Source organism: Dipodomys merriami, unplaced genomic scaffold (assembly GCF_024711535.1).
Source record: "Dipodomys merriami isolate MVZ:Mamm:240054 unplaced genomic scaffold, mDipMer1.0.p SCAF_1, whole genome shotgun sequence".
NCBI classification, from domain to species: domain Eukaryota; kingdom Metazoa; phylum Chordata; class Mammalia; order Rodentia; family Heteromyidae; genus Dipodomys; species Dipodomys merriami.
In genome coordinates this window covers 131,581,496-131,593,447 of record NW_027202270.1, presented here as the reverse complement: position 1 = coordinate 131,593,447, position 11,952 = coordinate 131,581,496, and the positions used below count along the sequence as shown (strand labels likewise).

The following is an 11,952-nucleotide window of genomic DNA, read 5'->3' as shown; positions in this document are numbered from 1 at the left end:
TATTTTCAGGACCCTTCTTATGGTATGTTTGAGGTTTTCTACACAATGAAGGAAGCAGACAATCCCATAAGGGCTACCATCCAAACCTGGCATCTACCAGCACTACCTGGCTTAAGCTCAACCTACTTCTTTTCTTCTTTCCTTCCAAGTTAAGATCACAGGGTTCATGAATTGAGTGTCACTTGCTTTGTAAGTATTGGCTGACTTCACAGATCCTACCAAGTAGGATCTATTGTCCCCATTTTACAGATGACAAAAGATAATATGGAAGAGTAAAGAATTGGCTAAATCAAGTTATTAGGCCCTTTGGCAAACTCTTTGCTCTGGAGGTGTGGTAATCATGGGGACTGGATATTCAGAGCTTTGTGGGTGTCATTCTGTTACAGAGATGGTCAACCTCTCCTAGTGAGAGAACACATTGGAAAGGTGGAGTGAAGCAGCAACATGAAAATCCTTTGTCACCCATAAGGCTCACTACTGACTGAACAGACACCAAGCTTATATTATAGCTTTCATCCAAAGGCTGCTTCAGGCTATCAGCCTGCTGGAGATGGGGTAAGCCACAGACCCTCATCAAAGGGAGGCTCAATTTCCCTAGAGCTTCTGTTCCCTAGGATAGGAAGATGACAATAGATTCAATCCCTCTACAGGATGCTGATGCTGGAATTGGCAGGGAGTGAGTGCACACCCATGTGTGCTCGGTCGCAGTAGACATGCACTGTCATGAAAGTCCCATGAATTGTGCAAGTATCAGAGCAAAAACATGCTATCACTAATGTCCTAACAAAGAGGACTTTGAAATGAGAGCTAATTTAAAAACCACCCTGGATCATGTTATGTGATCATGAGGGACATGATTGAATAAGTGGAAAATATTAAGCTTCCAAACAGTAATGTGATCCCCAGAAAGAAACAATCCCATGCCCCACATCCCTATACCCGTAACTAACTCTAGCCTTGGTTCTAGCTCTGACCAACTGGAAAGCAAAGCAGCATCAGAGAAGGGCTGGGGCTCACTGGAGAGCAGTTCAAGTAGAAGAACACCTAGCAAGTACAAAGATTTGAGTTCAAACTCCAGTACCCCCCACAGTCCATATAGCTAAGAATAATTAAAGCAAAACCAGGACAGAGAGGGGAAGGTTGCATCCAGGAGCTTTAATAACAGCACACATCGGAGTCAAGGAGGTGTAAACACACAGAACCCAAAGCACATGGTCAGGTGTAATACTCAGGCATATGCTAGACAACCAAAGCCAAATGTGCTACACAGAAAGCTTCAAGAGTTCTAGAACCAAGAGTTGTCTGCTGCTATGTCCCCAAAAGCTTTTTCAAAAAGAATCAAGAATGCCAAGTTCTGCTGAGAGTAGTGGTGAACACTGATAATCCCAGCACTCAGGAGGCCGAGGCACGGAGATGTTTGAGGCTGGCTTGGACTACAACTGATATTTTTGTCTCAAAAATTAAAATAAAAAATAAAAGAGGAAGGAAGGAAAATAAAAAATCAGGAAAAAAAATCAGGCTGAAAGTATGACTCATGTGGGTAGAGTTCTTGCCTACTAAGTGCAAGACCAAGAGTTTAAACCTCAGTATCACCAAAATAGTTATTAGGCTGGCTTCTGTGGTTCACATATGTAATCCTAGCTCCTTTGGAGGCAGATATCAGGAGGATTGTGATGCAAGGCCAGCACAGGTAAAAATGTTAGCAAGATCTCATCTCACCATTAGAGCTGTGTGTGTGTGTGTGTGTGTGTGTGTGTGTGTGTGTGTGTGTGTGTGTGTGTGTGTGTGTGTTAATATATATCTATCATCCCAGCTATGCAGGAGGCCTGAATAGTATGATGAAGATTCAGGCCTGCTGGGTCATAAATTCAAAACTTATTCAAAAGATAACTGAAACAAAAAGGTCTGGGAGTGTAACTTGTGGTTACCTATCTAGCAAGAGCAAGACCTTGAGTTCAAATCCCAATACTTAGCCGGGCGCCAATGGCTCACGCCTGTAATCCTAGCTACTCAGGAGGCTGAGATCTGAAGATCATGGTTCAAAGCCAGCTCAGGCAGGAAAGTCCATGAGACTCTTATCTCCAATAAACCACTAGAAAACTGGAAGTGGTGCTGTGGCTCAAGCAGTAGAGTGCTCGCCTTGAGCTGAAGAGCTGAGGGACAGTGTGCCCAGGCCCAGAGTTCAAGCCCCACAACTGACAATAAAAAGGGAGGGGAGGGAAGAAACATGAAGTTTCCTCATATCCCTCTGCCTAATATTCTTTTAGGACCACAGAGTGGAAACAGTCACATGATCTACATAGCAATCTGTGAGTAACTTTGATAACTTAGAAGCCTAAGAATGGGATATTATGGCTCACTAAACTTCATCAGCTCAGTATTAACCAGAATTTTCTTGGGGGGGGGGGACTTTTTAAAGTTGAAAATGCTTATGAAATGTTGACTTTCTCCTCTCACCAGGAGCAGCTGAATGAGTCTGGAGGCTGTTTGGTGAACTGGGACTCTGCATGCCTGAGGTTGTTCTCTAGGTTTGTGGTCATTATTTAGGTTGCCTCTCTAAAAGGAGGGCAGATAAAAGCCTTGGAAAGTGAATAATGTTGCTCCTTCCTCCCCACTTCACTAATTGAAAGTTGGTCACGTGTGTGACAGTACATATTTGACTTGATCAAGGTTCCTCTGGAGGACAAAGGGCAACAATGACCAGTTGGTGGCTAATTGGCAGATGGCTTGCTACCAGGAGACACCAAAAAGACTTGAATTTAGTGCAAGGGACAACTAGGTCTGCCTAAAAATAGGTACCAGACAGGAAGGTAGTTGAATCCAATATCGGCTCATGACATTTCAGTGAAAGTGATATCCTGAGTCAAAGGTCAATGAGATTCAATTTTACTAATAGTGCCTGGCATGTTGTAGATGCTCAGCGAAAATGTGTTGAACAAATAGTGACCTCCCTATCTGATGTGTTCTATAAAGATTTCCTCTGGTTATCATTCATTTGTCCATCATCCATATGCCCATCCTTTCCACCCAGGAATTATGTACTTACTGTATATGAGGTGCTAAATCATGGCCACAGGGGATTCAATGGTAAGCAAGATTCAGTCCTCGTGTAATCACCTGTTTCAAGGAACTGTCAAGAGGAGAGGGGTGAAGAGGTAGACTTTACAGTATAGCTTAGACACAGACTGTATTCTTTGCTAAGACTAGGATATGATTTGTACCCCCAAATGTTCATGTGCTGGAAGTTTGGTTTCCAGGATAATGGTGTTGAGGTGGCAGAGTCTTTAAATAAGAGGGCAGGCCCCTAACGGAAGGTAATTAGGTCATGGGTCTCCACCCTTACGGATGGACTAACTAGTCTTTCAGAATGGGTTGGCTTTCTATAGGAGTGGATGAGTTCAAGAGTAGGTTGTTATGAAGGTGTTTCTCCCCCTGCTCCCAGCACTTCCCACCCCAATCTCTCCCTTTCTATCTTGCCATGTGACTCTTCCTGTTGTACACCCCTCTGCTAGGTCAGGTCATCCCCCTTTGCAGTCCTCCCCAGAAGCCAAGATGCTAGTGTCATATTTTCATAGACCTCAGAACTATAAGCCCAATATATTTTCTTTTATTTCCCAATTATCCAGGCTTAAGTATTAGAGTAACGCAAAATGGTCTAAAATGTTCCTCTGTCTTCATTACTCCATAGGCTCTACTTCCATTAGTCTACCCATAGTTGGTGTGCTTCTTAAAGGAAATATCCATTTTCTAGTCCAAGTGAAGTGTAAACATTGGTCATTGCCTGAGTAGAACATTGGACTAGCTCTACTGATGATTTTATCTAAAGTGTTTTTATTTGGTCATGGGGCTTGAACTCTGGACCTGGGCACTGTCCCTCAGCTCTTCAGCTCAAGGTGAGCACTCTACCACTTGAGCCACAGTGCCACTTCTGGTTTTCTGAGTGGTTAATTGGAGATAAGAGTCTCACGGACTTTCCTGCCCGGACTGGCTCTGAACCATGATCCTCAGATCTCAGCCTCCTGAGTAGCTAGAATTACAGGTGTGAGCCACCGACGCCCAGCTCTCTAAAGTGGTTTTGTCCAGCTTACATCCTTGGTAACCAAACAGCATTACTTCTACCCCTTTTCCTACTTCACATTTTCTCTTTTCTGAATAAAGGGATGTTTCAAACAGTAAATGTGAAGGACTGTGGCCACCATTCAAGGCTGCAGTTCCAGTTCCTTGGATGGTAAGGAAACTTGCAACACGGTGCTCTGAGATCAATTCCAGGCACCTGGTCAAATGCTGTTTAGGGACAGTTCTTCCCAGCAGAATACATGGCAAGAAACAATCTCTATCCATCATCCTGGCCTCCTTCCAGTATTTCCTCTGTGTGCGTCTGTGTCTGTGTGTGTGTGTGTGTGTTTGTGACTGTGCGTCTGTGTGTCTGTGTAGGTCCTGGGGCCTGAACCTGGGCAATGTCCCTGAGATTTTTTTGCTCAAGGCTAGCATTCTACTGTTTGAGCCACAGCTCCATTTTGGCTTTTTTTTTTTTTTTTTTTTGTAGAGATAAGAGTCTCACAGGCTTTCCTGCCTAGGCTGGCCTTGAATTGTGATCCTCAGATCTCAGCCTCCTGAGCAGGGAGAATTACAGGAGTGAGCCACTGGCACCTGGCTGTGCTGGTGTTTTCTTAATGCATTTCAGAATAAAATTTTTTCCTCTGTTATTTCAAAGACAGTCATTTCATTTTTAAGAATATGGCTAGCTGGCACACACCTCTGATCCTGGCAGAAGGGTACTGAGTTCAAGGGCAGCCTATGCTACATAGTGAGATCCTGCCACAACTAAACAAAGCTGGGTGCTGGTGGCTTACATCTGTAATCCTAGGTACTCAGGAGACTGAGATCTGAGGATCATGGTTTGAAGCCAGCCTGGGCAGAAATGTCCTTGTGAGACTCTTATCTCCAATTAATAGCACAACACTGGAAGTGGTGCCATGGCTCAAAGTGGTAGAGCACTAGCCTTGAGCAAAAGGAGTTTAGGGACAGCACCTAGGCCCTGAGTTCAATTGACTGACTCCACGATTGACCCGTGTGTGTGTGTGTGTGTGTGTGTGTGTGTGTGTGTGTGTGTGTGTGTGTGTGTGTGTGTGTGTGTGTGTGTGTATATATGGACTTAACAAAGAACAGAATATACAGGTAGATCTATGTTCTAGTGGATGTTCTGGAACCTAGCAGAATCATTCCTTACTATCACTAGATTTGATTTCTGGTTTTGCTTTAATTATACTTAGCTATATGGATTTTGTGTATGTATGTATGTGTGTGGTTCTGGAGTTTGAACTCTAGTCTTTGCACTTGCTATGTGCTCTTCTACTTGAGCCATTCTGCTGGCTTTTTGTTGGATACTTTTCTTTTTATGTAGGGTCTGGCCAGCTTGGACTGTGATCCTCCTATTTGTGCTTTCTCACCATCACAGGGATGACAAGCACACCATGGCCAGCCATTGGAGTCTCAAACTTTTTCTTGTGGACCTGGGATGGCCTCTGATCTTTGTCTCCCAAGTAGCTCAACCAATGTTATTATACTTGGCTTTTTGGATTCTTTAAAAAGTGATTCATAAGCATTTGCATTTATGTTTTTACATAATTACTCTCAGTGCAAGTCTTTACAATTTGGTGACATTAAACCTTGGCTTTTGTCAAGTCATATATGACCCTATGATCTTCAATATGCTTTTCAAACTTACTCCTATATGACAGTATGGTCAGATGACCCTTCCTGTCTATGGTGAGTGTACCTGTGGTTCCAGAGTGATAGAACTTGGGAGTGTCACTTGTACATTTTCACAGTGTTTATATGAAAGGAGGTCAGGAATTATGACCTCCATTCCATAGGTGGGGGAAGTAAGACGTAGAAAGGTGATCTGCCAAAGTCACCAGGTAAATCAGAAAACAAACTTGGAAAAATCAGAAAACTTCCAGTGCCTTATCCTAAAAAGCAGATTGTCTCCTCAAGGAATATACATACTTGGAAGTAGTTCTGAGGGTGGAGCTTTCTATTAAAGCTTCAAAAAGAACTCAGAAACCACAAGGTAAAAGGACCAGAATCACATTAACTCTTTAGTTAAGTGCTCCTGACTCACAGACAATACCAATTGATACAGCTCACTGATAACCAGAAGAGAAAAATTCACCCATTCAAGAAAAAGCCTTTGTTCACAGCTCCTTTCCCGGTTTCACATCTCAAGTATAACATCTAACATGTAACATTCTTCTACACATCACTCCTTTTACATGTGTTAGTGATGGGATGGGGATAGACAAGGGCTGTGTGTATGCATGCATGTGCACACGTATGCATACATACACACACATACACATAAATAACCAGTCATGTTAGGGACAATTCTGTCCAGTGGAACACATATGAAATATGTATAATGTAGTTCTCTACCTTGATTTTGCTTTCTTTTTGGTAATTTAAAAATATCCTGACCTTGATTTAATGTCAAAAGTGATGTTCTTATCTTTTGATAAACATAGCTTGGGCTAACTTCTCTTCAAGGAAGAGAAGCCCTCTCAGGGTTAAAATTACCTGGTGATAGCTGAACCTTTTGGGACATGAGTAGCCTGGTATTACAAGTGCTTCCCTCCAGAGCTAAATGATCATCTGTGATGCACCGTATGTCCAATGCAGGATCCATATTCCCAGAAACAAACTGATAGCAGTCTACCTGCCTCCCAACTCCAGGTCAAGAAAGGCACAAAGAAGACCAAAAAGTAATACTGAAGTGGTGCTTTGGATCCAGGAGAACTTGAGGTACCAGAAAAGGAGTTCTAATGGGCCCATCTGGCAGATGGGAAAGTTGAGGCACCAAGAAACCACTTACATACTTTGTTATAGACGAGGGGGTCTGGGAATTTTAGGGAAAGACCTTCTTTTTTCTTGGGAAGGGGAAACACACTACCAGCAATAGCAAGCACAATTCTCAAGAGAAAATTCCAACCCTGTTAGCCACCACAAGCAAGCAGCCAAGGATCACTTAATCAGCCTCTGAGTGTGGAACTGATTCCTTCACAGAGGGAATCCTTTACTCCAAACTCTCTGGGGCCCACCCTCAAGACTGCATTGAGGGCTGGAGCTTGAGGCAAGAATGGCCTGGGCAGGCACATAAGGTAGCTCTTCACTGTCTATAGGAGCCAGCCCACACTGGAAGGTGAGCATCAGATACTGCCTCCTCTGAAATAAATCACCCTGCAAGGACGCTTCATGGGGTAGAACACTGCTGCCTAAAGAAACCACCACTCCAAAGTCTGTGACTTCCATTAAAGCTAAACAGTATCACCAAACCAATCCATTTCCTGTGCCACATGGAAGAATAGGAAAAAGGGGGAGGGAGGGAGAGAGAGGGAGGGAGGGAGGAAGGGGGGGAAGAGAGAGAGAGAGAGAGAGAGAGAGAGAGAGAGAGAGAGAGAGAGAGAGAGAGAGAGAGAGAGAGAGAGAGAGAGAGAGAGAGAGTGACCATTATCAGCAGATGATTGTCTACAAAACCAAGACACCTCAACTGGAAAACTATGGGAACTGGATAATTGCTCAGATGTCCGATTATTGGACAAGCATACAAAGCCAGTCGCCTTTTCCATCACTTGTGCATGGCCTGACATTTTTCAGGAGCTGTGCTTTTTTGGGAGGCCTCAGGCTTTGTACAATTTGTTCTATTTTGAAAGATGGAAGTGAGTCACAGAGATGGCCCCTCGGCTGCTACCACTCAAAGTTGTCTCAGACACCCAAATCCGAAAGATGCCAGGGGCAATCGCGAGCAGAGATTTTTTTCACCTCTGTGCTTTCTCCTGGGAAGCCCCTTCCTCCTCCAGAAACTCTTATTTCAACCCAAAGACGCATAGGGGAAGAGGGTTGGCAACGGTGGATGTTGGCAGATTGTCCCTCATCATCTCCAAATTTTGTTTTTTCTTTAAAAAAGGGGGCGGATTGAAAAGTTACTCCCTTTGCTTCATTGGTTAGAAGCCTAGAGAGTCCATGATGCTGTCCCTAAATTGGGCTCAAAGTGGTCAAAGTGGTCGGGAGGGCCCATCAAGGTTGTGTGTCCAGTCTGGCCGTCCCTCAGCGGTAGTCATTTGCGATCCAGGCTGGCATGTAGTTGGGCCTCCCGCACCATGCGGTCAAAGGAGCGCGTGTTGGTCTCCTCGCGCACCTTTTCGCGCACGTGGAAGGAGGCGCGGGCAGTGGAGCGTGCGCTCTCCAGCGCGCTGCGCCGTTCCCTCGACAGCTGCTCGCTGCGCTCCAGCTTGCGCCCAATGGCCTGGAGCAGCTCCCGCCGACGGCAGTCTTCATCCCTCTCCACTTTTTCCTTGTTGGCGCGCTGAGTCCGCTCTTTCTCCAGCCGGGTCTGGACCACGCGTCGAGCCTTCTGCTGCACGGCCTCTTCGGCCACCTGCGCTGCGTGCTGCAGTCGTCGCTCTCCCGCTCGGGCCAGCGCCTCGAGGTGCGCCTGATGCTCCCGCTCTTTGCGCTCCGCCGCTTCCTTGGCCCGTCGACTCTGCAGCTCCTCCCGCCGAGCCCTCTCTCGAAGCTCCCGGGTACGCTGCTCAACCAAATGCTCATAGTTCTCCTGCGCGCGGCCCAAGCTGGCCTCCAGGGAGCTCCGCAGACCCTCTCGCTCCTCGTGCTGCTGCCGTACTCGGCCCCGCAGCAGCGCCTCGTGGCGCGCCCTCTCGGCTCGACTCAGCTCTCGTTTCTCCCGCTGCACCTGGCCCTCCTGCCGCTGCTTGGCGCGGGCCGCGCGCTGGGCGCGCTCCCTGCGCACCTGCTCGGCCCGCTCGCGCCCTTCCTGCAGGCCCTCTTCTCGCTGCTTCAGGTTCTGCTCTTGATGCAGCTTGCGCAGTCGGTCCTCCCGGGCCGTGCGCTCGGCCCGCTCCCGCCGCAGCAAACCCTGGCGCTCCGCTAGCTCTCGTCGCCTCTCCTCGCTGCGCTCGCACTGCTGCTGTCGCCGCTGCGCAGCTTCGCGCTCTTCTCGGCCCCGGCGACCGCGCCGCTCTTCCACCTGCGCCGCCCAGGCTCGGCGGCCTAGCTCCAAGGCGCGCTGCTTCTCTCGCTCCTCGCGCTCCCGCCGCTGCTCGGCGCGCACGCGCTGCTGCTCCCACTGGCCGTGGGCCGCGGCGCGCTGCTCCAGCAACAGGCGCTCCTCCTGGTGCCGCGCCAGCATGAGCGCCGCGATCTTCCGGTCGCGCTCGGGCACCCCGCGTAGGCCGCGCTCGGCGCGCACTTGGCGGACGATGCGCTCCACATGCCGAGCGGTCTGCGGAGAGTGGCTCAGGTCACCGAGGCTGAAGCTGCGGCCGGTGAGTGGAACCAGGGTAAGGGCGGAAGGGCGGCCCAGAGGGTTGGGTGCGGAGGACGCTGAGCCCGCGGGGTAGCTGTTCCTGGCCGAGGCTCGCGGAGGCCAGCGAAGCTCCCGAAGGCTCTCTCCACTGTAGGAGGAGGACGATGCTCCGGACTCGGAGCTGAGGGCACCATCCCGCCGGCGGGAAAGGGAGTCCAGAGAGTGACTCTTCCTGCCTGTCCGGGACCCCGCGGGTGGAGGTTGGGTCCGTCCGGAGGAAGGATTTGGAGAGGTCTTTCGGGAGGCACGCGGCGCAGGCGAGGCCGGGAGGCTGGCGCTGCTGCAGCTACTGCTGCTGCCGCCGCCGCCGCCCGCGCTCGGGGCGGAAGCCGAGGCCGAGGCGGCGGCGGCGGCCGCGGAGGCTGCGGGGCCCAACGGCGTGAAGAGGCGCCGCTTCTCCTCGCGCACGATGCGCTCGCGCTCCGCCCGGCACTGTTGTAACTTGGCGCGGCGCTCCGCCTCGTACGCCTCGTACAGCCCGGTGGCCACCCGCATGGAGCGCCCGGGGGCCTCCCGCACCAGGTCGGCCAGCGCCCGCGGCAGCAACTCCACTGGCTTGACGGCACAGCGGGCACAGGCCTCCAGCGAGCGGGGACTGGTGAGCACGTAGCGGCTGCCCTCGGCCTCAGGGCAGTCGAAGTTGAAGAGGTCGAGGTGCAGCAGCGGGGACTGCTCCCGCCGCCCGCCGTCGGCAGCGGCAGCGCACGGGACTTCTGCCTTGCGAGGCACCCCCGCCGAGGCGGAGGCCGAGGCCGAGGAGGCCGCGGGCTGCTGGGCGTCCTGGGCATCGGGAGGCACAGACGCTGTGGCCCCATCCCCTTCCGAGCCACCCGGCTCGGCTCCCTCTTTCTCCTCTTCAGGCACCGGGTCCACCATAGTGGAGCCTCTTCCCTTGTTGGAGTCTCTGGGGATGACAAGGAGGGACATAGAGGAATCCATCTGAGTGCTCTTACCCCCCTTTTTCAGCCATCTTCATCCTCCCCAATTTAATCCTCTTTAGGATTAGGCCTGATGAAGCATAAATCCTAAAACAGACCCCCCCCCCATTCCCAACCCGGGTTGGGCGGTGGATGGAGGGGATATGGAGGCTTGGAGAGCAGCCTCCCATCTCCCTCAGTACTGGAATGCGGGGCCCGGCGTGAGGCTCCCACGGCGAATGGCCCGCTAGATGCACCCCCTCTTCCTATTGAAAAGATCTCGGTGCAGCCCGCAGCCGGGGAGGCCGGCGCTGGAGGATTCCCGGGAGGATTAGCGTGTTTGTTTGCAGCTTAGGCGGGCTCCCGAGGATGCAGCTGTTGGGGCGGAGGAGGGAGAGGAGGCCTGTTCATCTAAAAGGGCATTGCAGTGAGGACCCTATTTGGCCTAGAAAGAAGTTTATGGTTGATTTTCCCCCCCCACTGCCAAAAGGGACCGGGTGTGGGGCCCACGGGAGATGTAAAGGCTGAGAGGAGTCCCCGAAGGCCCTTCTGGGAGGGGTGATGGATTCTTGCTCCTGCCTCTCGGGCCGGGCTTGCTCTGAGCTCTGCCCGCCTCTTCCACATGCACCCCCCCCCTTCCCGCACCGGCTGTTTGCGGGGAATGCAGAAGGCGCCTAGATCTTCCTAGATGTATCCGATCTCCTTCAAATCTGAATTGCAATCTACCATCCACCCCAGTGAGGACTCGGACACCTGCCCCCAGATGCCCACCGGTTCCCTCACCGCATCTCATGGGGGCGAGGGGGCTCCTAGTGCTCATCCAGCCGGGCCTCGCCAGTGCCCGCAGCTGCTAGGTCTCCAAGTGGGTTCACTTACCCCAGGTCCAGAGCTTCGGCCCCACGCCCAGGGCTTTTGTTCGCTGCTCTCGCCCGTGCCTCTTCAATCCCTGCGCCGGCGGGGTCGGTTTACTGCCGGCTGCTGCAAGCGGGAATCCAACCCCAGCTGCCACCGCCAGCGTCTCTCCATGGGGTCTGCGAGCAGGGTGCACACACCCCAGACGCTACCTACAGGAGGGAGGGGGAGTGCGGCAAAGTCTCCCTAAAATAACGCAGCTTTGCTCCCTTTGCACGCACTGATTCTTAAAAAAGGAAGCCCGCTTCCATCCCGGCTGCATCCATCTCCACCTCTACGGTGAAGGTACCGCAGGTCTTTCGCTGCCCCTGGCGCCTCCTGGTGGACACTAAAGTGTGTTGGCCTGTTTGTTTAGAGGGCGATGTGAATAAATAAAAAAAATGCAACGGCTATCTATGATATTGATGTATATGTAACATTGAGGTACATGCACATATATCTTCTAACATGCATATCTGTGTGGATACTTACCATTAATAAAAGATCTTTCAGCACCTTAACTGGGTGAAATGAAGGGATTGCTCAGCATGTTTCTCTAGGACCCTGAGAAGCAAACAGACTTGATAGCAAATAATTGGGTAGAAATATATTAACTGATTTAAACTGTGACTTTGTTTTGAAGAAAACTGTAGTTTCATTTTAAACCTGTCTGAATGGTCAAACAGGTTTGAGGCAGGCAGAACATAGGTGACTAGTTAATGCAACATCTTATGATTTACTAGTTTGAGATAAAACTAAAAC

The 11,952-nt window shown here is 50.3% G+C and overlaps 2 protein-coding genes across 2 annotated transcripts in view; one reads left to right on the top strand and one right to left on the bottom strand.

Annotated features, from left to right (window-relative positions):
* Nucleotides 1–2,174: 2,174 nt before the first annotated feature.
* Ccdc177 (coiled-coil domain containing 177) lies at nucleotides 2,175–11,489 on the bottom strand. The gene is made up of 2 exons (XM_070031288.1): nucleotides 11,176–11,489; nucleotides 2,175–10,286 (listed from the first exon to the last, which is right to left on the bottom strand). The coding sequence occupies exon 2, from the start codon at nucleotides 10,256–10,258 to the stop codon at nucleotides 8,114–8,116; it is 2,145 nt and encodes a 714-aa protein (XP_069887389.1). The 5' UTR covers nucleotides 10,259–10,286; nucleotides 11,176–11,489; the 3' UTR covers nucleotides 2,175–8,113.
* Susd6 (sushi domain containing 6) overlaps nucleotides 9,249–11,952 on the top strand; it is a 128,978-nt gene continuing 126,274 nt past the window's right edge. Inside the window, exon 1 of the mRNA XM_070031311.1 lies at nucleotides 9,249–9,341. The gene's annotated coding sequence lies outside the window, so the exon portion shown is untranslated. The remainder of the gene's footprint in view (nucleotides 9,342–11,952) is intronic.

Bases quoted from the DNA above. Each gene is read 5' to 3' on its own strand.
- Ccdc177 (XM_070031288.1), bottom strand. From the start codon at position 10,258: ATGGTGGACCCGGTGCCTGAAGAGGAGAAAGAGGGAGCCGAGCCGGGT.